This window comes from Chiloscyllium punctatum, unplaced genomic scaffold (assembly GCF_047496795.1).
Source record: "Chiloscyllium punctatum isolate Juve2018m unplaced genomic scaffold, sChiPun1.3 scaffold_1071, whole genome shotgun sequence".
In the NCBI taxonomy this organism is placed as follows: Eukaryota; Metazoa; Chordata; class Chondrichthyes; order Orectolobiformes; family Hemiscylliidae; genus Chiloscyllium; species Chiloscyllium punctatum.
In genome coordinates, this window is record NW_027310805.1 from 8,466 (window position 1) to 35,000 (window position 26,535).

Consider the following 26,535-nt stretch of genomic DNA (forward strand, 5'->3'; position numbering starts at 1 on the left):
TAAACAATCATTGATGACAACCAGAGTCTAGACACAAACACACAATCTAATTTCATTTGCTGTGACATTTTTTAGCCATTCATCTATTCACTTTAAATTCCTATCTTTAAGTTACTTTCTGGAAAAGAACATGACAGAGGCATTGACTTAAGACTGAACACAACTACATTATTTTCACTAGAAAAGAGAAGCTATCATAAGATTAAAAATCACCCAACACCAGGTTAGAGTCCAACAGGTATATTTGGAAGCACTAGCTTTCGGAGCACTGCTCCTTCATCAGGTGGTTGTGGAGTATAAGATCGTAAGATACAGAATAAATTTGCAATAAATTCCATGTCTTACAATCTTATTCTCCACAACCACCTGATGAAGGGGCAGCGCTCTGAAAGCTAGTGTTTCCAAATAAACCTATTGGACTATAACCTGGTGGGATTTTCAACACCACAGTCCAACACCAGCGTCTCCAAATCATGACCATCATAAGATATCCTCAAAACTATATTGGAAAATTTCATGAGACAGACTCTTGCAGAGATTAGACTGCGGATACATAGAGATCATCAACACCAAAAAGTCACTGTGGTCGTGAAGAGAAATCTCCTTATGTGGTATATGAACGGTGAGAATGGGGAACTTGCTACCTCAAAGTGGTTGAGGCAAATATAGTGTCAAAGCATTCAAGAGAAAACTGGATAAACAGGAGGGAGAAAGGAATAAGAAGGTGAAGGGGGTGAAACTCTGCTGGTAGGCTAAGGGGCAGTTTGACTGAGGCATAGAAGACCTTGTTTCAGAACCTGAGGATTATCAGGTCAGCAGTGATCTCTGAATGGCAGCACACATCTGATGGGCTGAATGGCCATCTGCTCCTATCTCTGATGGTCAAGGGGACACTTCTGAGGATTGTGAATCTTCAAAGCTCTCTCAAATTGGAGCAGGCTTGAGGCCCGCTCCTCCTAATTTCCTATACTTGTACAACATGTAAAGGGAGGAATGGGAGTGGAGGTCCATATGGAACAGAAACAGCAGCATGGAGCAGGTGGGCCAAATGGCCTGTTTCGGTACCATTCATATTTAACTTTGTCACGATGACCTCAGATTACTCACCACCAGATCGTGAAGGGGGCATAAAAGTTATCACAGGACCAGAGTCAAGAATGAACCTCCCTCCAACACCCCCATCTGTGTCGGAGAATCTAACCTTAGGCAATAGAGATTTGAAATTTAAACTGAAAATTATTGGAAAAACAGAAGAGTAAGATGGAAAGATAGAGGAGGGAAATATGGGGAGAAAGTGATGTGGGGTGGGGAGTCGGAAACAGAGATAAAGATGCATGGGACATGAACTGACATGCCATCTGGTGTTGATCAGAAAGACATGGCAATGGGGAGTCCTCTTTACTCACCCCCTCCACCCCTGGTTATCCTGGGAAGGGTTGGAGGAGGAAGAGAGAGGTTCGGAGGGAGCGAGTGTGTGAAGGAAGAGTGGGAGAAGAGGAGACTGGTGGAGGAGAGGTGAGGATGGAGAGGGGAGAAGGAGGGAAGGGTGAGGAGAGGAAGAGATGAGAAGGCAGGGAAAGGAGGGGAGAGGAGTGAAGGATGAGCAGAGGACAGAAAGGAGGGGAGCTGCATGGAAGCCTCGAACGAGTGGTGATCAAATCAAGTCTGGCAGGGTTTGAGGAGGCCCACAGCACGCTCCCTCTCTCAGTGAAGGGTCAGTGAAGAATAAGTCAACGGTGTTGATGATCTGGACGTTCTAGAAGCTGTTGTTACCAATGTTCCAGACGTCTCCACTCAGAGCGTTGGCAGCTCCCTGCAGGGTCCATGTCACCAGGGCCAACTGCTTCCGGAACTTCTTCTCGTCAAACTTGCTCGGCTGGTCCTTAAGCAGCTGGAAATGTTTGTAAAGGGCTTCCAGTGTGTGGTCACCCCGTCCATGGAGAATGTGCCGGAAAGGTGCGTCAGTGGCAGAGACGTACTGAGACAGGAAGTAGAACTCCACCTGTTGGCAATGTTCCAGCGCACAGAGGGCTTCAGGAGATACTAGGCACATTCCACCGACACCCCCTCACAGATACCCCCGTCCCTCACATATACCCCGTCCCTCACAGATACACCCCGTCCCTCACAGATATCCCCGTCCCTCACATATAACTTCCCGTCCCTCACAGATATCTCCCATCCCTCACATACACCCCCCGTCACTCACAGATACCCCCGTCCCTCACATACACCCCCCGTCACTCACATATACCCCCGTCCCTCACAGATACCCCCGTCCCTCACAGATACCCCCCGTCCCTCACATATACCCCCGTCATCACAAATACCCCCATCCCTCACATACACCACCCCGTCCCTCACAGATACCCCCCGTCATCACATATACCCCCCGTCCCTCACATATACACCCGTCCCTCACAGATACCCCCTGTCATCACATATACCCCCGTCCTTCACATATACCCCCGTCCCTCACATATACCCCCATCCCTCACATACACCCCCCGTCACTCACAGATACCCCCGTCCCTCACATACACCCCCCGTCACTCACAGATACCCCCGTCCCTCACAGATACCCCCGTCCCTCACAGATACCCCCGTCCCTCACATATAACCTTCCGTCCCTCACAGATACCCCCGTCCCTCACATATACCCTGTCCCTCACATATACACCCCATCCCTCACAGATACCCCCCGTCCTTCACAGCTATCCCCGTCACTCACAGATACCCCCCGTCCCTCACATATACCCCCAGTCACTCACAGATACCCACCGTCCCTCACATATACCCCCCCGTCCTTCACAGCTATCCCCGTCACTCACAGATACCCCCCGTCCCTCACATATACCCCCAGTCACTCACAGATACCCACCGTCCCTCACATATACCCCCCCGTCCTTCACAGCTATCCCCGTCACTCACAGATACCCCCCGTCCCTCACATATACCCCCAGTCACTCACAGATACCCACCGTCCCTCACATATACCCCCCCGTCCTTCACAGCTATCCCCGTCACTCACAGATACCCACCGTCCCTCACATATACCCCCCCGTCCTTCACAGCTATCCCCGTCACTCACAGATACCCCCCGTCCCTCACATATACCCCTGTCATCACATATACCCCCGTCACTCACATATACCCCCGTCCCTCACATATACCCCCGTCCCTCACATACACCCCCCGTCCCTCACATACACCCCCCGTCCCTCACATACACCCCCCGTCCCTCACATACACCCCCCGTCCCTCACATACACCCCCCGTCCCTCACATACACCCCCCGTCCCTCACATACACCCCCCGTCCCTCACATACACCCCCCGTCCCTCACATACACCCCCCGTCCCTCACATATACACCCGTCCCTCACAGATACCCCCCATCATCACATATACCCCCGTCCCTCACATACACCCCCCGTCCCTCACAGATACACCTGTCCCTCACAGATACCCCCGTTCCTCACAGATACCCCCGTCCCTCACAGATACCGCTTGTCCCTCACATATAACCTCATGTCCCTCACAGATATCTCCCGTCCCTCACATATACCCCCGTCCCTCACATAACCCCCCCGTCCCTCACATATACCCCCGTCCCTCACATATACCTGCCATCCCTCACATATAGCCCCATCACTCATAGACACTCCCCATCCCTCACATATACCGCCTGTCCCTCACAGATACCCCCGTCCCTCATAGTTACCCTGTCACTCACAGTTACCCAGTCCCTCACAGATACCCCCATCCCTCACAGATACCCCCATCCCTCACAGATACCCCCATCCCTCACAGTTACCCCGTCCCTCACAGATACCCCGTCCCTCACAGATACCCCGTCCCTCACAGATAACCCCCGTCACTCACATATACCCCCGTCCCTCACAAATACCCGTCACTCACAGATACCCCCATCCCTCCTATATACCCGCCGTCATCACAGATACCCCCGTCACTCACACATACTCCTGTCCCTCACAGATACCCTGTAACTCACAGATACCCCCGTCACTCACAGATACCCCTCGTCTCTCACAGTTACCCCCGTCCCTCACAGTTACTCCCATCTCTCACAGATACCCTCTGTCTCTCAGAGTTACCCCCATCCCTCACAGATACCCACATCCCTCCTATATACCCACCGTCCCTCACAGATACCCCATCACTCACACATACTCCTGTCCCTCACAAATACCCCCGTCACTCACAGATACCCCCCGTCTCTCACAGATACTCCCCGTCTCTCACAGATACCTCCCGTTCCTCACAGATACCCCCGCCCCTCACAGATACCCCTGCCCCTCACAGATACCCCTGCCCCTCACAGATACCCCTGTCCCTCACAGATACCCCTGTCCCTCACAGATACCCCATCACTCACACATACTCCTGTCCCTCACAAATACCCCCGTCACTCACAGATACCCCCCGTCACTCACAGATACTCCCCGTCTCTCACAGATACTCCCCGTCTCTCACAGATACCTCCCGTTCCTCACAGATACTCCCCGTCTCTCACAGATACTCCCCGTCTCTCACAGATACCTCCCGTTCCTCACAGATACCCCCGCCCCTCACAGATACCCCTGCCCCTCACAGATACCCCTGTCCCTCACAGATACCCCCGTTCCTCACAGATACCCCCGCCCCTCACAGATACCCCCGTCACTCACATATACCCCCGTCACTCACATATACCCCCGCCCCTCACAGATACCCCCGCCCCTCACAGATACCCCCGCCCCTCACAGATACCCCTTGTCCCTCACAGATACCCCTGTCCCTCACAGATACCCCCCGTCACTCACAGATACCCCCGTCCCTCACAGATACCCCCGTCCCTCACAGATACCCCCGTCCCTCACAGATACCCCCGTCCCTCACAGATACCCCCGCCCCTCACAGATACCCCTTGTCCCTCACAGATACCCCTGTCCCTCACAGATACCCCCCGTCACTCACAGATACCCCCGTCCCTCACAGATACCCGTCCCTCACAGATATCCCTGTCACTCACAGATACCCCCCATCCGTCCTATATACCCCCCGTCCCTCACAGATACCCGTCACTCACATATACCCCCGTCCCTCACAGATACCCCCGTCCCTCACAGATACCCCCGTCACTCACAGATACCCCTTGTCCCTCACAGATACCCCTGTCACTCACATATACCCCCGTCCCTCACAGATACACCTGTCCCTCACAGATATCCCTGTCACTCACAGATACCCCCCATCCCTCCTATATACCCGCCGTCCCTCACAGATACCCCTGTCCCTCACAGATACCCCTGTCCCTCACAGATACCCCCGTCCCTCACATATACCCCCGTCCCTCACAGATACCCCTGTCACTCACAGATACCCCCCATCCGTCCTATATACCCGCCGTCCCTCACAGATACCCCCGTCACTCACAGATACCCCTTGTCCCTCACAGATACCCCCTGTCCCTCACAGATACCCCTGTCCCTCACAGATACCCCCGTCCCTCACAGATACCCCTGTCACTCACAGATACCCCTGTCACTCACAGATACCCCTGTCACTCACAGATACCCCCCATCCCTCCTATATACCCGCCGTCCCTCACAGATACCCCCGTCACTCACAGATACCCCCGTCACTCACAGATACCCCCTGTCCCTCACAGATACCCCCTGTCCCTCACAGTTACCCCCATCTCTCACAGATACCCCCATCCCTCACAGATACCCCCATCCCTCACAGATACCCCCATCCCTCACAGATACCCCCATCCCTCACAGATACCCTCTGTCTCTCACAGTTACCCCCATCCCTCACAGATACCCCCGTCCCACACAGTTACCCCATCCCTCACAGATACCCTCTGTCTCTCACAGTTACCCCCATCCCTCAAAGATACCCCGTCCCTCACAGATACCCCACATCCCTCACAAATACCCCCGTCCCTCACAAATACCCCCGTCCCTCACAAATACCCCCGTCCCACACAGTTACCCCCGTCCCACACAGTTACCCCCGTCCCACACAGATACCCCCGTCCCACACAGATACCCCCGTCCCTCACAGATACCCCACGTCCCTCACAGATACCCCACGTCCCTCACAGTTACCCCCGTCCCACACAGTTACTCCTGTCCCACAGTTACCCCCGTCCCACACAGATACCCCCGTCCCACACAGTTACCCCACGTCCCTCACAAATACCCCCATCCCTCACAAATACCCTAGTCCCACACAGATAGCCCACGTCCCTCACAAATACCCCCATCCCTCACAAATACCCTAGTCCCACACAGTTACCCCCGTCCCACACAGTTACCCCTGTCCCACACAGATACCCCACGTCCCTCACAGTTACCCCTGTCCCACACAGATACCCCACGTCCCTCACAGTTACCCTAGTCCCACACAGTTACCCCTGTCCCACACAGTTACCCCTGTCCCACACAGTTACCCCTGTCCCTCACAGATACCCCACGTCCCTCAGAGTTACCCTAGTCCCACACAGTTACCCCTGTCCCACACAGATACCCCTGTCCCTCACAGTTACCCCTGTCCCACACAGATACCCCTGTCCCTCACAGTTACCCCTGTCCCACACAGATACCCCTGTCCCTCACAGTTACCCCTGTCCCACACAGTTACCCCTGTCCCACACAGTTACCCCCGTCCCACACAGTTACCCCTGTCCCTCACAGATACCCCACGTCCCTCACAGTTACCCCCGTCCCTCACAGATACCCCACGTCCCTCACAGATACCCCCGTCCCTCACAGTTACCCCCGTCCCTCACAGATACCCCACGTCCCTCACAGATACCCCCTGTCCCTCACAGTTACCCTAGTCCCACACAGTTACCCCCGTCCCTCACAGATACCCCACGTCCCTCACAGATACCCCCTGTCCCTCACAGTTACCCTAGTCCCACACAGTTACCCCTGTCCCACACAGTTACCCCTGTCCCTCACAGTTACCCCTGTCCCACACAGTTACCCCGTCCCACACAGTTACCCCGTCCCACACAGATACCCCCGTCCCACACAGATACCCCCGTCCCACACAGATACCCCTGTCCCTCACAGTTACCCCTGTCCCACACAGATACCCCACGTCCCTCACAGATACCCCCTGTCCCTCACAGTTACCCCTGTCCCACACAGATACCCCTGTCCCTCACAGATACCCTAGTCCCACACAGATACCCCTGTCCCACACAGTTACCCCTGTCCCTCACAGTTACCCCTGTCCCTCACAGTTACCCCTGTCCCACACAGATACCCCCGTCCCACACAGATACCCCTGTCCCACACAGTTACCCCTGTCCCACACAGATACCCCTGTCCCACACAGTTACCCCTGTCCCTCACAGTTACCCCTGTCCCTCACAGTTACCCCTGTCCCACACAGTTACCCCTGTCCCACACAGATACCCCACGTCCCTCACAGTTACCCCCGTCCCACACAGTTACCCGTCCCTCACAGTTACCCCTGTCCCACACAGATACCCCCGTCCCACACAGATACCCCTGTCCCTCACATATACCCTTGTCCCTTCCCCGTCCCTCAAATATCCATCTGCTGCCCCTTGCTTGCATATACCCGTACTTCCCTGTCCCTCACAAATACCTCTTTCCCTAACCCCTCTCTCACAAATAGCCCTTTCCTATGCCCTCCCTCACAAATACCCCTCACCCCACTCCCTCCCTCACATATAGCCCTGCCCCTTCCCTGTTCGACACAGATACCCCTGTCTCACACCCTCGCTCCAGCACAGTTCTGGCCATCCCATCGTTGTCTGCCCTCCCATATGCTCAGGATCCCACAGCGAGTGAAGCCCTTTAATCCCCTTCTGCAATTGGCTTTAAGAGCGATCGACGCACCCCCTGACAGTCGCTTTGTTGCTGCGACAGGATAGAGGGCGTGGTCAGAGGCTGTCCCATGACAGAACTACCATTGCAAACCCCTTTGGGATAGGCATACCCCAGTCTCACACTCACCCTCATAATCTTATCGTTGTACATGCGGTTCAGGGCCTCATTGTCCACTGCTGACGTGCTGATGAGGTTGTTCAGTCGCTCGGCCGCACGCAGGAAATCCCCACGGGCAGAATACAGCCATCGGAGAGTGAGTCCCCGACTCTGATAGGCACCCAAACAGGACGGGCGAGGTGGGGTGGGGGGGGGGGGCATCAGTGAGAGACAGGGAGAAGGAAAACCAAACAGGACAATGTGAAACAGAAGCAAATATTGGTCATTCGTTCCATTCGGCTTCATAACAGAATTATAACACACTGACCCCCATCAAACACTCCCCAGGACAGGGACAGCACAGGGTTAGATACAGAGTAAAGCTCCCTCTACACTGACCCCCATCAAACACTCCCAGGACAGGGACAGCACAGGGTTAGACACAGAGTAAAGCTCCCTCTACACTGTCCCCCATCAAACACTCCCAGGACAGGGACAGCACGGGGTTAGATACAGAGTAAAGCTCCCTCTACACTGACCCCCATCAAACACTCCCAGGACAGGGACAGCACAGGGTTAGATACAGAGTAAAGCTCCCTCTACACTGTCCCCCATCAAACACTCCCAGGGCAGGGACAGCACAGGGTTAGATACAGAGTAAAGCTCCCTCTACACTGACCCCCATCAAACACTCCCAGGACAGGGACAGCACAGGGTTAGACACAGAGTAAAGCTCCCTCTACACTGTCCCCCATCAAACACTCCCAGGACAGGGACAGCATGGGGTTAGATACAGAGTAAAGCTCCCTCTGCACTGTCCCCCATCAAACACTCCCAGGACAGGGACAGCACGGGGTTAGATACAGAGTAAAGCTCCCTCTACACTGTCCCCCCATCAAACACTCCCAGGACAGGGACAGCACAAGGTTAGATACAGAGTAAAGCTCCCTCTACACTGTCCCCCCATCAAACACTCCCAGGACAGGGACAGCATGGGGTTAGATACAGAGTAAAGCTCCCTCTACACTGACCCCCATCAAACACTCCCAGGACAGGGACAGCACGGGGTTAGATACAGAGTAAAGCTCCCTCTGCACTGTCCCCCATCAAACACTCCCAGGACAGGGACAGCACGGGGTTAGATACAGAGTAAAGCTCCCTCTACACTGTCCCCCCATCAAACACTCCCAGGACAGGGACAGCATGGGGTTAGATACAGAGTAAAGTCCTCTCTACACTGTCTCCATCAAACACTCCCAGGACAGGGACTGCTGTTGGATATGTTGTCGTGTATGTTGGTTGATTGGCTCTGGGTTCTCCGGTGTAACGGCTGAAATATAAAACTGTGCTGATTATCTCATGCTTGTTACCTTTAGCTCTGGCATGAACGTTCGGAACTGGTTGATGTAATCCAGAGTAACCTCACTGTAGATTGCGTAGTTCAGATGGAGCCGGTCATTGAACGTCAGTTCAAGAGCTATCTGGCCAACAATCCTCACCACTCCCTCACAAATATCTTGCAGTCTGTTTTTGGTCTTGATTCTCAGGTTCTCGTAGGTGTCCTGTGCAGTGTTGAGGAAGGGATTGACCAGGTTGTCTTCCTAAAGGAGGGAGGGAAGGGCAGGCTGCTGTGACCAGGCAATGCCACACAGTGATGGGCCCCTTTCCACACATAACCCATATCTCCCACTCTCCTCAGGTACTGCCAGTAACTACAGGGCAAGACGGCCTGTCAGAGAAAGGTACAGGTGTAGAGACTGGGTAGGGGTTAACCTCCTCCAGCCCCTACACCCCCTCCCTATTTCTGTAACCCCCTCCAGCCCCTACACTCCCTCCCTATCTCTGTCACCCCCTCCAGCCCCTACATCCCCTCCCTATCTCTGTAACCCCCTCCAGCCCCCTACACCCCCTCCCTATCTCTGTAACCCCCTCCAGCCCCTACACGCCATCCCTATCTCTGTCACCCCCTCCAGCCCCTACACCCCTCCGTATCTCTGTAACCTCTTCTAGCCCCTACACCCCCTCCCTATCTCTGTAACCCCCTCCAGCCCCTACACCCCCTCCCTATCTCTGTAACCCCCTCCAGCCCCTACACCCCCTCCCTATCTCTGTCACCTCCTACACCCCCTCCCAAACTCTGTAATCCCCTACACCAATTCCCTATCTCTGTAGCCCACTCCGGCCCCTACACTCCCTCCCTATCTCTGTAACCCCCTACACCCCCTCCCTATCTCTGTAACCCTCTACACCCCCTCCCTATCTCTGTCACCCCCTCCAGCCCCTACACCCCCTGCCTATCTCTGTAACCCCCTCTAGCCCCTACACCCCTCCGTATCTCTGTCACCCCCTCCAGCCCCTACACCCCTCCGTATCTCTGTAACCTCTTCGACCCCTACACCCCCTGCCTATCTCTGTAACCCCCTCCAGCCCCTACACCCCCTCCCTATCTCTGTAGCCCCCTCCAGCCCCTATACCCCCTCCCTATCTCTGTCACCCCCTCCAGCCCCTACACCCCCTGCCTATCTCTGTAACCCCCTCCAGCCCCCTACACCCCCTGCCTATCTCTGTAACCCCCTCCGGCCCCTATACCCCCTCACTATCTCTGTAGCCCCCTCCAGCCCCTACACCCCCTCCCTATCTCTGTAACCCCCTCCAGCCCCTACACCCCTCCCTATCTCTGTAACCCTCTACACCCCCTCCCTATCTCTGTAGCCCCCTCCAGCCCCTATACCCCCTCCCTATCTCTGTAACCCCCTCCAGCCCCTACACCCCCTCCCTATCTCTGTAACCCCCTCCAGCCCCTACACCCCTCCCTATCTCTGTAACCCTCTACACCCTCTCCCTATCTCTGTAGCCCCCTCCAGCCCCTATACCCCCTCCCTATCTCTGTCACCCCCTCCAGCCCCTACACCCCTTGCCTATCTCTGTAACCCCCTCCAGCCCCCTACACCCCCTGCCTATCTCTGTAACCCCCTCCGGCCCCTATACCCCCTCCCTATCTCTGTAGCCCCCTCCAGCCCCTATACCCCCTCCCTATCTCTGTAACCCCCTCCAGCCCCTACACCCCCTCCCTATCTCTGTAACCCCCTCCGGCCCCTATACCCCCTCCCTATCTCTGTAGCCCCCTCCAGCCCCTACACCCCCTCCCTATCTCTGTAACCCCCTCCAGCCCCTACACCCCCTCCCTATCTGTCACTCCCTCCAGCCCCTACACACCCTCCCTATCTCTGTCACCCCCTCCAGCCCCTACACCCCTCCCTATCTCTGTAACCTCTTCCAGCCCCTACACCCTCTCCCTATCTCTGTAGCCCCCTCCATCCCCTACACCCCCTCCCTATCTCTGTAACCCCCTCCATCCCCTACACCCCCTCCCTATCTCTGTAACCCCCTCCCTATCTCTGTAACCCCCTCCAGTCCCTACACCCCCTCCCTATCTCTGTCACCCCCTACACCCCCTCCCTATCTCTGTAACCCCCTCCCTATCTCTGTAACCCCCTCCAGTCCCTACACCCCCTCCCTATCTCTGTCACCCCCTACACCCCCTCCCTATCTCTGTAACCCCCTCCATCCCCTACACCCCCTCCCTATCTCTGTAACCCCCTCCATCCCCTACACCCCCTCCCTATCTCTGTAACCCCCTCCATCCCCTACACCCCCTCCCTATCTCTGTAACCCCCTCCCTATCTCTGTAACCCCCTCCTCCAGCCCCTCCGAGATCTTCCAGGCCATTGACCAACCGTGGTTTCCCATCGCCCCACTCTCCATGACTGTGCTGTCAGCTTTCTGAGGCCTGGAATCTTCCCTCCTTAAACTTCTGCCCCTCTCTTTCTCTCTCTCGGTCTCCTCCTCTGAAACCCTCCTCCAAACTCTTCAGCCCGAGCTCTTCACTGTCTGTGTTGTTCTCTCTGTGGTCCCCCCTACGTCAGACCGCACCCTGCAAGCTCGTGGTCACACATTGGCGCTGTGTAAGGTTTCTATGGAAATGCAGAATGTTGTTGTTGTGTTGGGGGAGGTGGTCCCCGCTCTGGCATACCTGACGGAAACTGAGCTCCATGGCGGGGACACCAGCAAAGGCAGTGAAAGGGTAGGCGCTGCTGTCCATGGTCAGGGGCTGTAGGCTGTGGAGAAGAATCATGGTGAGAGAGAGAGAGAGAGAGAGAGAGAGCTCAGGAACACTGCACCTCCATTAGAGAGAGACATTTAGACCCAGGGCCAAGGGGCAGAAATCACAGACACTAGTGCTGCCCATGGTCGGGGCACCCACCAACCTGGACACAGTGTCCCTTAACCTTAACCTGGACACAGTGCCCCCTGACCCCAACCTGGACACAGTGCCCCTTAATCTTAACCTGGACACAGTGCCCCTTAACCCTAACCTGGACACAGTGCCCCTTAACCTTAACCTGGACACAGTGCCCCTTAACCCCTATGACCTGGACACAGTGCCCCCTGACCCCAACCTGGACACAGTGCCCCCTGACCCCAACCTGGACACAGTGCCCCCTGACCTCAACCTGGACACAGTGCCCCTTAACCCCTATGACCTGGACACAGTGCCCCCTGACCCCAACCTGGACACAGTGCCCCTTAACCTTAACCTGGACACAGTGCCCCTTAACCCCTATGACCTGGACACAGTGCCCCCTGACCCCAACCTGGACACAGTGCCCCCTGACCCCAACCTGGACACAGTGCCCCCTGACCTCAACCTGGACACAGTGCCCCTTAACCCCTATGACCTGGACACAGTGCCCCCTGACCCCAACCTGGACACAGTGCCCCTTAACCTTAACCTGGACACAGTGCCCCTTAACCCCTATGACCTGGACACAGTGCCCCCTGACCCCAACCTGGACACAGTGCCCCCTGACCCCAACCTGGACACAGTGCCCCTTAACCTTAACCTGGACACAGTGCCCCCGACCCCAACCTGGACACAGTGCCCCTTAACCCCTATGACCTGGACACAGTGCCCCCTGATCCCAATCTGAACATAGTGCCCCCTGACCCCAACCTGGACACAGTGCCCCTTAATCTGGACAGAGTGCCCCCTGACCCCAACCTGAACACAGTGCCCCCTGATCCCCACTTGGACACAGTGCCCCTTAACCCTTAACCTTGACACAGTGCCCCTTAACCTTAACCTGGCCACAGTGCCCCCTGACCTCAACCTGGACACAGTGCCCCTTAACCCCTATGACCTGGACACAGTGCCCCTTAACCCTTAACCTTGACACAGTGCCCCTCAACCTTAACCTGGACACAGTGCCCCCTGACCCCAACCTGGACACAGTGCCCCCTGACCCCAACCTGGACACAGTGCCCCCTGACCCCAACTTGAACACAGTGTCCCTTAACCCTAACCTGGACACAGTGCCCCCTCACCCCAACTTGAACACAGTGTCCCTTAACCTTAACCTGGACACAGTGCCCCATAATCCCAACCTGGACACAGTGCCCCATAATCCCAACCTGGACACAGTGCCCCCTGACCCCAACCTGAACACAGTGCCCGTTAACCCTAACCTGGACGTAGCACCCTCTTAACCCCCTATGACCTGGACACAGTGAGCTCTTAACCCTAACCTGGACCCAGTATCCCCTGACCCTAACTTGGACACGGTGCCCCTTATCCCTAACCGGGATACTGTGCCCTCTCACCCCTGACATGGGCACAGTGCAACCATTGCCCCCCAGCCTGGCCACAGAGCCTACGATAGTCATGCCCAATAGCCAGGCCCTCACAGGGTGATCTGGTGATGACTGGGTTTATATAGAAATGGGACACGTTTATCAGATCATACTGACGGAGCTCACTCCCTGAAAAAGACCCAGGAGCTGCCCAGCTCGGTATCCTCTGGGTCTGGTCGAGGTGATGCGATATCTAACCGACAGACACCGGGGATGGGTGGTTGGGAATGCGTGCTGCCAAAGCTCCTTCTCAGAGCTGGGCCTGGAGTCAGTGCTGAACGATGGACTAGGAATCATTTCTCAGGCACTGAGGTTCAGGATGGAGTGTGACCACTCTGTGAGCACAGACACCTCCCACAAGATGCTCAGGGGTAGCAGATCGACGTCACTCCAGCCTCAGTCTCCAACGATAAGGCTTCACTCCTAACACCCAACGGTCAAATTAAACCAGACCTTTTTCTGCAGAGCATAAAAACAGAGTCCCATGACACGAACCCAACCTCACACCCACTCTTGCCTACAACAGTCCAGCCACATTGTTTCCCTATCGTGTGGAAACAGGCCCTTCAGCCCAACCAGTCCACACCAACCCTCCAAAGACTAACCCACCCAGACCCATTTCCCTCTGACTAACGCACTCAACACTACGGGCAATTTAGCACGGTCAATCCACCTGACCTACACATCTTTGGACTGTGGGAGGAAACCGAAGCACTCTGAGGAAACCCACGCAGACACGGGGAAACTCCACACTGACAGTCACCCGAGGCTGGAATCGAACCCGGGTCCCTGGTGCTGTGAGGCAGCAGCGCTAACCACTGAGGCACTGTGTCGCCCCTTCCGTTTTGGAGTGTGAGATTTCACTGCTGGGATATAGACTGTAAGAAATAGGAACAGGAGGAGGCCATTCCACCCCTCGACTCTGCTCCACCCCTTCGATACCTGCCCTTTCACCATTGTTTCCCCAACCATTCGGAAATCTATCTCAGCCCTCAGTAGACACAGAATATGCCCCTTCCCCCGTAACATTCCCTAAACTCCTTCCCCCCCTGTGGCAACTGCATTCCCCTCCCCCGCCCAGTTTTTACCTACATTTCGGTGAGTTCCAGAGGCCGACTCACAATTTGTTTGTAGTATCGCCAATTGTCTTGCAGAGAGTCGCTGATCTGCCATAACAGAGGACACACCGGGTTAGAGACATTGGCCCTAGTCGTCAATGTCCGTCAGACGTTGAGTGCTAAAGGCTTGGGAAAGGGGGTGAGGTGGGGAATGGGGACGGGCCGTGGCAGTGGGATGTGGGGAGAAGGGTATAAGAAACCAGCAGCAGCTGGGGTTCGTACAACCAACCTGCTTAATCGTCGTCTTCATCAGATTGTGGAGGAGCGGACTAGACTCAGTGTGTAGTCTGCCAGTCCCTGGAGAAGGAATAAATATTAGTGCGGGCACTGCGCGCTGGTTGACTCGAAATAAATAGAAAATTGTCTGTTAAAAAAAGAACAAAATGCTTCTGGGGAACTATACAGTGTGACAAAGACATGGAGTCTGAACCCACAGTAGTTAGGCTTCAGGTAGTTCTGAGGTCTTCTGATGCCTGCACCCACAGTTTCTCAGATTGACTGGGCTCTCAGCCGAGTACGATCCCACCTAGCCCTATCCTGCTGAGGCCCGAGGCTGGGTCAGGCAACGCAGGACGGACCTGAACAGCTGCAATAGGCCTGAGGCCTAGCTCAAAGAGCCGTCTTCAGACTGTTAAAAATCACACAACACCAGGTTATAATCCAACAGGTTTAATTGGAAGCACACTAGCTTTTGGAGCAACGCTCCTTCATCAGGTGATTGTGGAGGGCTCGATCGTAACACAGAATTTATAGCAAAAATTTACAGTGTGATGTAACTGAAATTATACATTGAAAAATTGATTGTCTGTTAAGCCTTTCATCTGTTAGAATACAGTGATAGTTTCACTTTTTTTTAAAGTTGCATTCTCGGGTTAGCTGTTAACAATGGTGATAGCTAGACAATATGTTGAAGGTGTTAGCCCCCTGTGTTCTCTGTCTATGACCTGATGTTTAGATTGATTCTAATCTAAAAAGTGAGATAACAGAGTTTTACATAAATTCATGCAGTTTTTGAGCTCAGAGTTCTACATGAATGTATGCAGTTTTTGAGCAAAGTACAATGTAACTCTGCAAGTACAAATTCACCACACAAAATATATGTGTGCATGTGGGTCTTTGTCTGCCTGTGTGTGTCTGTCTGTCTGTCTGGGGTGGGGGTTGTTTGTGTGTGTGTGTGTCTAGTGAGTGCAGAGTGTCTTAAGTCTGTGAGGGGGTACATGTGTGGGAGTGTGTGTGTCTAAAAGGGTGTGTGTGGGTGTCTGTGTGCGCATCTGTGTGTACCTGTGTCCGTGTGTATGTGAGAGTGTGTGTGTGTGTAGGAATGTGTGTGTAGGAACGTGTGTGTTGTGTGTGTGTGTAGGAACGTGTGTGTGTGTAGGAATGTGTGTGTGTGTAGGAATATGTGTGTGTGTGTGTGTGTGTCTGTGTGTGTGTGTGTGTGTGTGTAGTGCAATGGTGATCACCTGTAATGTGACATGAACCCAAGGTCCCGGTTGAGGCCCTCCCTATGGGTAGCGAACTTAGCTATCAGCCTCTGCTCAGCCACTTTCTTCTGCTGCCTGTCCCGAAGTCCACCTTGGAGGATGGTCACCCGAAGGTCCGAGGCTGAATGTCCTGGACCACTGAAGTGTTCCCCAACTGGGAGGGAACCCTCCTGTCTGTTAATTGTTGTGTGGTGCCCATTCATCCGTTGTCGTAGCCTTTGCTCGGTTTCCCCAATGTATTATGCCTCCGGGCATCCTTGCCTGCAACGTATAAGATAGACAACGTTGGCTGAGTCACATGAGTACCTGCCATGTACAAGGTGGGAGGTGTTCCCACGTGTAATGGTGGTATCTATGTCCACACTCTGACACGTCTTGCAGCATCCACCGTGACAGGGTTGTATGGAGTTGTCCTGAGAGCCAGGCAGTTTGCTACGAACAACGATCTGTTTGAGATTTGGTGATTGTTTAAAGGCAAGTAGTGGAGGTGTGGGTAAGGTCTTGGTGAGGTGCTCATCCTCATTGACAATGTGTTGCAGGTCACGAAGAACATGGCGTAATTTTTCAGCGTCTGGGAAGTACTGAACAACGAAGGGTACCCTGTCAGTTGCAGCACGTGTCTGTCTCCTGAGGAGGTCATTACGGTTCCTTGCTGTGGCACGTCGGAACTGGCGGTCGATGAGTTGAGCATCGTACCCCATTCTTGTGAGGGCATCCCTGAGTACTTCCAGGTGTCCGTCACGTTCCTCCTCATCTGAGCAGATCCGGTGTATGCGTAGGGCTTGTCCATAGGGAATGGCTGTTTTAATATGTTTTGGGTGGAAGCTGGAGAAGTGTAGCATTGTGAGGTTGTCTGTGGGTTTGCGGTAGAGTGTGGTGCTGAGGTGTCCATCTTTGATGGAGACACGTGTCTCCAAGAATGAGACAGATAGTCGAGAGTAGTCCATGGTGAGTTTGATGGTGGGATGAAACTTGTTGATGTCACTGTGTAGTTTTATCAGTGACTCCTCGCCATGGGTCCAGAGGAAGAAAATGTCGTCAATGTACCTGGTGTACAATGTTGGTTGGTGATCCTGCATAGAGAAGAAGTCTTGTTTGAACCTGTGCATAAAAATGTTGGCATATTGGGGTGCAAGTTTGGTCCCCCTGGCTGTTCCATGTGTCTGGATGAAGAATTGGTTGTCAAAGGTGAAGATGTTGTGATCGAGGATAAAGCGGATGAGTTGTGTTTGGAGACTGGCAGTTGTTGGTGTTGAGTACTGAGGCTGTTGCCGCGATGCCATCATTGTGGGGGATGCTGGTGTAGAGTGCGGAAACGTCCATTGTGTCGAGGAATGTTCCCGGTTCGACTGGTCTGTGGGTCCTGAGTTTCTGTAAGAAATCTGTAGTGTCGCGACAGAAGCTGGAGATCCCCTGTACAATAGGTTTCAAGATGCCTTCCACATAGCCAGAGAGATTCTCACACAGGGTCCCATTGCCCAACATGATGGGACATCCCGGTGTGTTGGCTTTGTGTACCTTTGGAAGGCAGTAAAAGTCGCCGACACGAGAAGTACGTGGGATGAGTTGGCGAACACTTCAGTGGTCCAGGACATTCAGCCTCGGACCTTCGGGTGACCATCCTCCAAGGCGGACTTCGGGACAGGCAGCAGAGGAAAGTGGCTGAGCAGAGGCTGATAGCTAAGTTCGGTCCCCATAGGGAGGGCCTCAACACAGACACCCACACACACCCTTTTAGACACACACACTCCCACACATGCACCCCCTCACAGACTTGAGACACTGCACTCACTACACACACACACACACACACACACACACACAAACAACCCCCACCCCAGACAGACAGACACACACAGACAGACAAAGACCCACATGCACACATATATTTTATGGGGTGAATTTGTACTTTCAGAGTTACATTGCACTTTGCTCAAAAACCACATACATTCATGTAGAACTCTGAGCTCAAAACTGCATGAATTTATATAAAACTCTGTTATCTCACTTTTTAGATTAGAATCAATCTAAACATCAGGTCATAGACAGAGAACACAGGGGGCTAACACCTTCAACATATTGTCTAGCTATCACCATTGTTAACAGCTAACCCGAGAATGCAACTTTAAAAAAAAGGGTTTTGTGATTTACACATGAAAGAAGTGAAACTATCAATGTATTCTAACAGATGAAAGGCTTAACAGACAATCAATTTTTCAATGTATAATTTCAGTTACATCACACTGTAAATTTTTGCTATAAATTCTGTGTTACGATCAGGCCCTCCACAATCACCTGATGAAGGAGCATCGCTCCAAAAGCTAGTGCTTCCAATTAAACCTGTTGGACTATAACCTGGTGTTGTGTGATTTTTAACTTTGTACACCCCAGTCCAACACCAGCATCTCCAAATCATGTCTTCAGACTGAGGTGGGAGAAGAGTAGGCCGCAAAGCCTGATCACCCAGTTAAGATATTAGCTGCTAGAGAGGGAACAGTCCTGCACTTTTGTGGTTCATTACCTTATACGGCTGTTGCTGTGGAGTGATCCAGGATTCTGAGGGGCCTTTGGGGGTGGGGCAATTGAGGGGCCAGTTACCTCTGGGAATGTCACTGAAAATAGAGGCTTTACAGGGAGGAATCCCATTTCCACCGCTCAATATTTGGCCAATTCCCAGCAGGCGCTGGGCCTAGCCCAGGGAAGCCTTGTGGATACTTGGGCCATGGGGTGGAGAGAGCCAAACAGCCTAGATTTCTAAACAGGCAGAAGGGCCCAATGTGAGAATGACGGTCTGCGTCTCTGGACTGTGGATTCAGCACTTTGATGTTACGATATCACATCCACCGTGTAAGTTCAGAAAAGTGACCGAGTGGCAGGGAACAGGTCAGGCTGATGGGGAAATGGCCAAGAAAGAGACCCTTGGATTCAGGGATTAGCAACTGGATTGCTCAGGATATTCTCAGATGGAAGGGAAGGAAGATTCTTACCCAGGACAGCTTTATCGAGACTGAAGTAAGCTGCTGCCTTGAGGTGCATCATAGTCAGGTAACCCTGCAGGTGGATTCACAGAGGATTTACTCAGACGCTTTAACATCCTAGAGGCCTTACAGAAGCCATTAGCTCCTGAAACATACCTTAAAGGATCCCTCCCTATTGCTCCAGACCTGGATTATCCCCTCCGCATCTCTCTACTCCGGTCCCGATCTCACTCTGTCTCCTTGACCTTTCATCTGACCCATTCTGTCACCCCTCCCATCCTCCTTCGACCTCTCACCTTGCCTTTTCTAACCGTTCATCTCTCCTTCCACTTCTCACTGCACCCCCTCCAAACCCACCCCTCCTCACCACCCTCGCTCCAATGACCTCTCCCCCTTCCATGACATCAGCACCCCACTCCCCTCCTGACAATACCCTCTCTCCTGGTTCCACTCCCTCCTTCTTCCCTACCCCTGTCCAGCCCCCCCACAACACCGTGGCCTGGCCCCTACCCTTCTTCCCCAGCCCTTCCCTCCTCCCTCTGGTCCTCAACCCCTTTCCAGCCCTCCCTTCTCCTTGCCCATTACCACTCTCCTGTTCCCCCTCACTCTCTCCTCGCCCATTACCACTCTCCTGTATCCCCTCCCTTCTCCTCCCCCATGGCCACTCTCCTGTACCCGCTCACTCTCTCCTCCCCCATGACCATTCTCCTGTTCCCCCTCACTCTCTCCTCGCCCATTACCACTCTCCTGTATCCCCTCCCTTCTCCTCCCCCATGGCCACTCTCCTGTTCCCCCTCACTCTCTCCTCCCCCATGACCATTCTCCTGTTCCCCCTCACTCTCTCCTCCCCCATGACCATTCTCCTGTTCCCCCTCACTCTCTCCTCGCCCATTACCACTCTCCTGTATCCCCTCCCTTCTCCTCCCCCATGGCCACTCTCCTGTACCCGCTCACTCTCTCCTCCCCCATGACCATTCTCCTGTTCCCCCTCACTCTCTCCTCCCCCATTACCACTCTCCTGTTCCCCCTCACTCTCTCCTCCCCCATGGCCACTCTCCTGTTCCCCCTCACTCTCTCCTCCCCCATGGCCACTCTCCTGTTCCCCCTCATTCTCTCCTCCCCCATTACCACTCTCCTGTTCCCCCTCACTCTCTCCTCGCCCATTACCACTCTCCTGTTCCCCCTCACTCTCTCCTCCCCCATTACCACTCTCCTGTTCCCCCTCACTCTCTCCTCCCCCATGGCCACTCTCCTGTACCCGCTCACTCTCTCCTCCCCCATGGCCACTCTCCTGTTCCCCCTCACTCTCTCCTCCCCCATTACCACTCTCCTGTTCCCCCTCACTCTCTCCTCGCCCATTACCACTCTCCTGTTCCCCCTCACTCTCTCCTCCCCCATTACCACTCTCCTGTTCCCCCTCACTCTCTCCTCCCCCATGGCCACTCTCCTGTTCCCCCTCACTCTCTCCTCCCCCATTACCACTCTCCTGTTCCCCCTCACTCTCTCCTCCCCCATTACCACTCTCCTGTTCCCCCTCACTCTCTCCTCCCCCATGGCCACTCTCCTGTTCCCCCTCACTCTCTCCTCCCCCATGGCCACTCTCCTGTTCCCCCTCACTCTCTCCTCCCCCATTACCACTCTCCTGTTCCCCCTCACTCTCTCCTCCCCCATGACCATTCTCCTGTTCCCCCTCACTCTCTCCTCCCCCATTACCACTCTCCTGTTCCCCGTCACTCTCTCCTCCCCCATTACCACTCTCCTGTTCCCCGTCACTCTCTCCTCCCCCATGGCCACTCTCCTGTTCCCCCTCACTCTCTCCTCCCCCATGACCACTCTCCTGTACTCCCTCACTTTCTCCTCCCCCATGACCACTCTCCTTCCTGTTACCCCACTCCTGTAACACATTCCCTGACCTCAATCCTCTCCCCAGTGACCCTCCCCTCTCCTACCCTGACCCCTCCCCTCTCCTCACCGCGACCCCTCCCCGCGACCTCTCCCCTCTCCTCCCCAACCCCTCCCCTCTCCTCACCATGACCACTCCCTTCTCCTGACCATGACCCCTCCCCTCTCCTCCCCTGACCAGTCCCCTATGCCCCATGCCCTACCTCCAGCCACTCGGTGGCGCCGACACTGCCGAATTCTCCTGCGTCCCAGCTGGCAAAGAGCAAGCTCCTCCGCGGCCTGAACCCTAATGGAGGAGGCCACAGTTAGTGTCGGCTGGGAAACAGCGCAGCGGGAGGGTAAATATCCTCAACATCAACCTGGCCTGCCTCCCTTGGTAATCAACATGGCAATGCCTCAGCCAATCAGGATCAATGCTGCAATTTCTCAGCTAATCAGAGTCAACTGGCCAACCAATCAGTGCCTTTTTCCGCTGAGATATAAATTGCTGTGCGAGTGCCTGAAATTTGGCATTCTTGCAATTGGTCCTGATCAGTGGAAGTTGGGAAAGTATTGGTTCCACAGCGTTCATGCTGGGAGTTGCTGGTTCTGAAGGCATGATTATTCCTGCACCTCCTGGGGATAAGGATGCTCCAGACCAATCCAGAAAAGCTGGCAATGCCTCGTACCCATTTGCAAAGCTCCCACCCACCCCCTGTCGGTGAGATGTGACCACCTATGATTATAGGGCAAGCCGCTGTCACCCAGACATCTTTTTGATGGGAATAGTTTAGATTAGATTAGATTACTTACAGTGTGGAAACAGGCCCTTCAGCCCAACAAGTCCACACCGCCCCGCCGAAGCGCAACCCACCCATACCCCTACATCTACCCCTTACCTAACACTACGGGTAATTTAGCATGGCCAATTCACCCTGACCTGCACATCTTTGGACTGTGGGAGGAAACTGGAGCACCCGGAGAAAACCCACGCAGACACGGGGAGAATGTGCAAACTCCACACAGTCAGTTGCCTGAGGCAGGAATTGAACCCGGGTCTCTAGCGCTGTGAGGCAGCAGTGCTAACCACTGAGCCACCGTGCCACCCACAAAGCAAGACCGTCCGACCACAATAACCCGTGCTGATAATCCTGGAACACGGTGAAGGGACCCCTTTCTCGGAAGCAGGTCTGACACCGAGATAGTCCTGGCAGAGGGTCACTAAGGGTACCTCAGAAAGTAAGTGATAAAGCCCGAGGGAAAATTGATGTACAGCGGGATCTGGGTGTTCAGGTACATTGTTCCCTGAAGATGGCAACGCAGGTCAATAGAGTGGTCCAGAAGGCATACAGCATGCTTTCCTTCATCAGACGGGGTATTGAGTACAAGAGGTTGGTATGTCATAAATCACACAACACCAGGTTATAATCCAACAGGTTTATTTGGAAGCACACTACCTTTCAGAATGCCACTCCTTCATCAGGAAGCTGTCATCACAACCATCTGATGAAGGAGTGGCACTCCGAAAGCTAGTTCTTCCAAATATAACCTGGTGTTATGTGATTTTTTTAACCTTGTACAACCCAGTCCAACACCAGCATCTCCAAATCATTGGTATGTCATTTCACAGTTGTACAGGACTTTGGTTCGGCCACAATTGGAATCCTGAGTACCGTTCTGGTCACCACATTACCAAAAGGATGTGGACGCTTTGGAGAGGGTGCAGAGGAAGTTCACCAGGATGTTGCCTGGTTGGAGGGTGCTAGCTATGAAGAGACGTTGAGTAGATTAGGATTATTTTCATTAGAAAGACGGAGGTTGAGGGGGGAACCTGATTGAGGTCGACAACATCATGAGAGGTATAGACAGGCTGGATAGCAAGAGGCTTTTTCCCCAGAGTCAGGGACCCAATTATTAGGGGTCACGAGTTCAAGGTGATGGTCATCAGAGGTCACACAGCCATACGTGGAAGAGTACAGAGACTGTGGAGGGGTCCTGAGGTCTGAGGGAAACACCAGAGGCACAAAGGTCATGGGTCAACACCCAGGGCTCACCCGCTCTCTGTCACGTCAGGACAGTGGGACCGGCACCGCGCCTGGGTTTGGAGATGGGGTGGTGGGAGTCAGATCCCATAGTTCACCCCGACACCCCCCACCCCACCCCACCGAGCTTTGTCTGGGTACAGAGTGATCCAGCAGCAGTCAGAGCCGGGTGTGAAGACCCCTGTGGCTGACCAGCCGCTGGTGAGGATTTGCAGATGGGCGACCTGGAGGGACATAAACTGGGTCAAAAACATCTCTGCACGGTCAGGGCAAGATAAAGAGGAACAGGAGGATGGAACAGAGAGAGATGTGTAGATGTGGCCTACAGCTGGAAGGATTGACCTGTGGTAGCACGGAGTCAGAGGGCTGAATGGCCATTTCCAAGCCGGGAGAAAGGGGCTGGTTCTTACCGTTTGCCACCATTTGGGAAAAGGTCTGGGCCAATTCGAGAAGAATAGCAGTGCCCACCCCGGACTTTGCAGCCCCATTCCCCCAGGAATCTCGCTGAGCCCCGAAGATGATGTAGCGATCTGTAAAAGGGAAGAGAAAGCAGTGAGTGTTAGAGAGCCCAGAGAGAGAGAGACGGAGAGAGAGAGAGGGAGAGAGAGAGACAGACACAGAGAGAGCCCAGAGAGAGAGAGAGAGACAGAGAGACAGAGAGAGAGAGAGAGAGAGAGAGAGAGACGGGAGAGAGAGAGAGAGAGAGAGAGAGAGAGACAAGAGAGAGAGAGACAGAGAGAGAGAGAGACCAGAGAGGGAGAGAGAGAGAGAGACGGAGAGAGAGACAGAGAGAGAGAGACAGAGAGAGAGAGAGAGAGAGAGAGAGACGGAGAGAGAGACAGAGAGAGAGAGACAGAGAGAGACAGAGAGAGAGAGAGAGACAGAGAGAGAGACAGAGAGAGACGGAGAGAGAGAGAGACAGACACAGAGAGAGCCCAGAGAGAGAGAGAGACAGAGGGGGGGGGGGGGGGGGGGGGGTGGAGAGAGACAGAGAGAGACAGACAGACAGACAGACAGAGAGACGGAGAGAGAGAGACAGAGAGACAGACACAGAGAGAGCCCAGAGAGAGACAGAGAGACAGACAGACAGAGAGACGGAGAGAGAGAGACAGAGAGACAGACACAGAGAGAGCCCAGAGAGAGACAGAGAGACAGACAGACAGAGAGACGGAGAGAGAGAGACAGAGAGACAGACACAGAGAGAGACAGAGAGAGACAGACAGACAGACAGACAGAGAGACGGAGAGAGAGAGACAGAGAGACAGACACAGAGAGAGACAGAGAGAGACAGACAGACAGACAGACAGAGAGACGGAGAGAGAGAGACAGAGAGACAGACACAGAGAGAGCCCAGAGAGAGACAGACAGACAGAGAGAGCCCAGAGAGAGAAAGAGAGACAGACAGAGAGAGAGAGAGACAGAGAGAGATGGAGAGAGTGAGAGAGAGTGAGAGAGGCTGTTCCTCATCTCGTACAAAGGTAGGCATTGCCAGCCAATTGGCGGTTGGAGCCTGCACCACTGATCATGCCTCATAACTGACTCTGTCCCCTGTCCCTCTGACCTGCCCAAACCTTTCAGCCCCAAATCCAACTCCTTCTTGAAGTCTTCACAGTGTTCTGGCATCAATCACTCAGAAGGCAAGGGAGCTTCCACAGTCACTTTCACAGCTCCAGTTCAGCCACCGGGATTTCACACACACTTACACTTACACACTCTCACACTCACATAAACACACACAGACCTTCACACACACAAATACACATACACATTCACACGCACATACTCACATACTCACATTCACACATATACACACATTCACACACGCATTCACCCACACGCAAATACACACATTCACTGACACATACACACACACACACACCAATGACAGCCTGCATCAATACAGAGTAAAGCTCCCTCTACACTGTCGCCCCATCAAACACTCCCAGGACAGGGACAGCACGGGGTTCGATACAGAGTAAAGCTTCCTCTACGCTGTCCCCCCATCAAACAATCCCAGGACAGGGACAGCATGGGGTTAGATACAGAGGAAAGCTTCCTCTACACTGACCCCCCATCAAACACTCCCAGGACAGGGACAGCATGGGGTTAGATACAGAGTAAAGCTCCCTCTATACTGTCCCCCATCAAACACTCCCAGGACAAGGACAGCACGGGGTTAGATACAGAGTAAAGCTCCCTCTACACTGTCCCCCCAACAAACACTCCCAGGACAGGGACAGCACGGGGTTAGATACAGAGTAAAGCTCCCTCTATACTGTCCCCCATCAAACACTCCCAGGACAGGGACAGCACGGGGTTAGATACAGAGTAAAGCTCCCTCTACACTGTCCCCCCATCAAAAACTCCCAGGACACGGACAGCACGGGGTTAGATACAGAGTAAAGCTCCCTCTACACTGTCCCCCCATCAAACACTCCCAGGACATGGACAGCACAGGGTCAGATACTGAGTAAAGCTCCCTCTACACTGTCCCCATCAAACACTCCCAGGATCGGGACAGCACAGGGTAAGACACAGAGTAAATCTCCCTCTACACTGTCCCCCCAACAAACACTCCCCAGGACAGGGACAGCACAGGGTTAGATACAGAAGGTGAGAATCGAACACTTGGAGGTTTTTTTGGGCTCAGGGTAAATGCAGCACAGGGTTGTGAAGAGGACAGGGTAAGAGTTAGGAGATGGGGTGTGCGTTGGGTGGGTAAGGGGCAGGAAGCATGGGGCTGGATAACCCTTGCTCAGCCCCTCCCACAGCCTACCCTTGTGGTTAGTCACGAAAACGCAGCGCCATCCTCACCGGGTTCCGAGAAGCCATCGATGGAGCCAAAGACATTGTTGATCCTCGTGGGAACCATGCGACTGGTGATGCTGACCTGGAGCTGATCTCCAGGATTCTCCAAGGCAGGGCCCAGCCTGTAGGAGATGCCAGGGAGACTGCCCTCCCAGAGTGGGGGTGCCGCAGGACCCTGTAACTTGCTGCAAATCCCAGAGAAAAGAGCATGCTGTGAGAACTGGAACTTCATTGGCTGTTCCACAGGATGTGGAGGCCACTGGACACTATCATTTGGGACTGTCCGTAATTACCCCTTCAACTGGCCAGTCTACATATCGTCACAGGGTCTTACAGCACGGAAACAGACCCTTCGGTCCAATCCGTCCACGCCAACCAGACATCCCAACCTAATCCAGTCCCACCTGCCAGCACTTGGCCCATATCCCTCCCAACCCTTCCTATGAAGTTCGACAGTATCTCAGTAAACAAAACTGAGATAATGCTCAGAGTTTCCACACAATTTCTGAAAGGGGGCACTCACTCTCTCTCTGAGCTATGTGCACATTTCTGCATGTG

General features: G+C 54.0%; 1 protein-coding gene across 1 annotated transcript; it reads right to left on the reverse strand.

Moving 5' to 3' along the window:
* Positions 1-344: 344 nt before the first annotated feature.
* On the reverse strand, positions 345-26,162 carry LOC140474560 (transferrin receptor protein 2-like; the record flags this gene model as incomplete). The annotated part of the gene is made up of 10 exons (XM_072567717.1): positions 345-2,002; positions 8,006-8,146; positions 9,346-9,576; positions 12,009-12,093; positions 14,759-14,832; positions 15,014-15,081; positions 19,256-19,319; positions 21,352-21,434; positions 23,580-23,699; positions 25,984-26,162. Coding segments are annotated over 10 exons (1,291 nt in total), but the record flags the coding sequence as incomplete, so codon positions are not given.
* Positions 26,163-26,535: the final 373 nt, after the last annotated feature.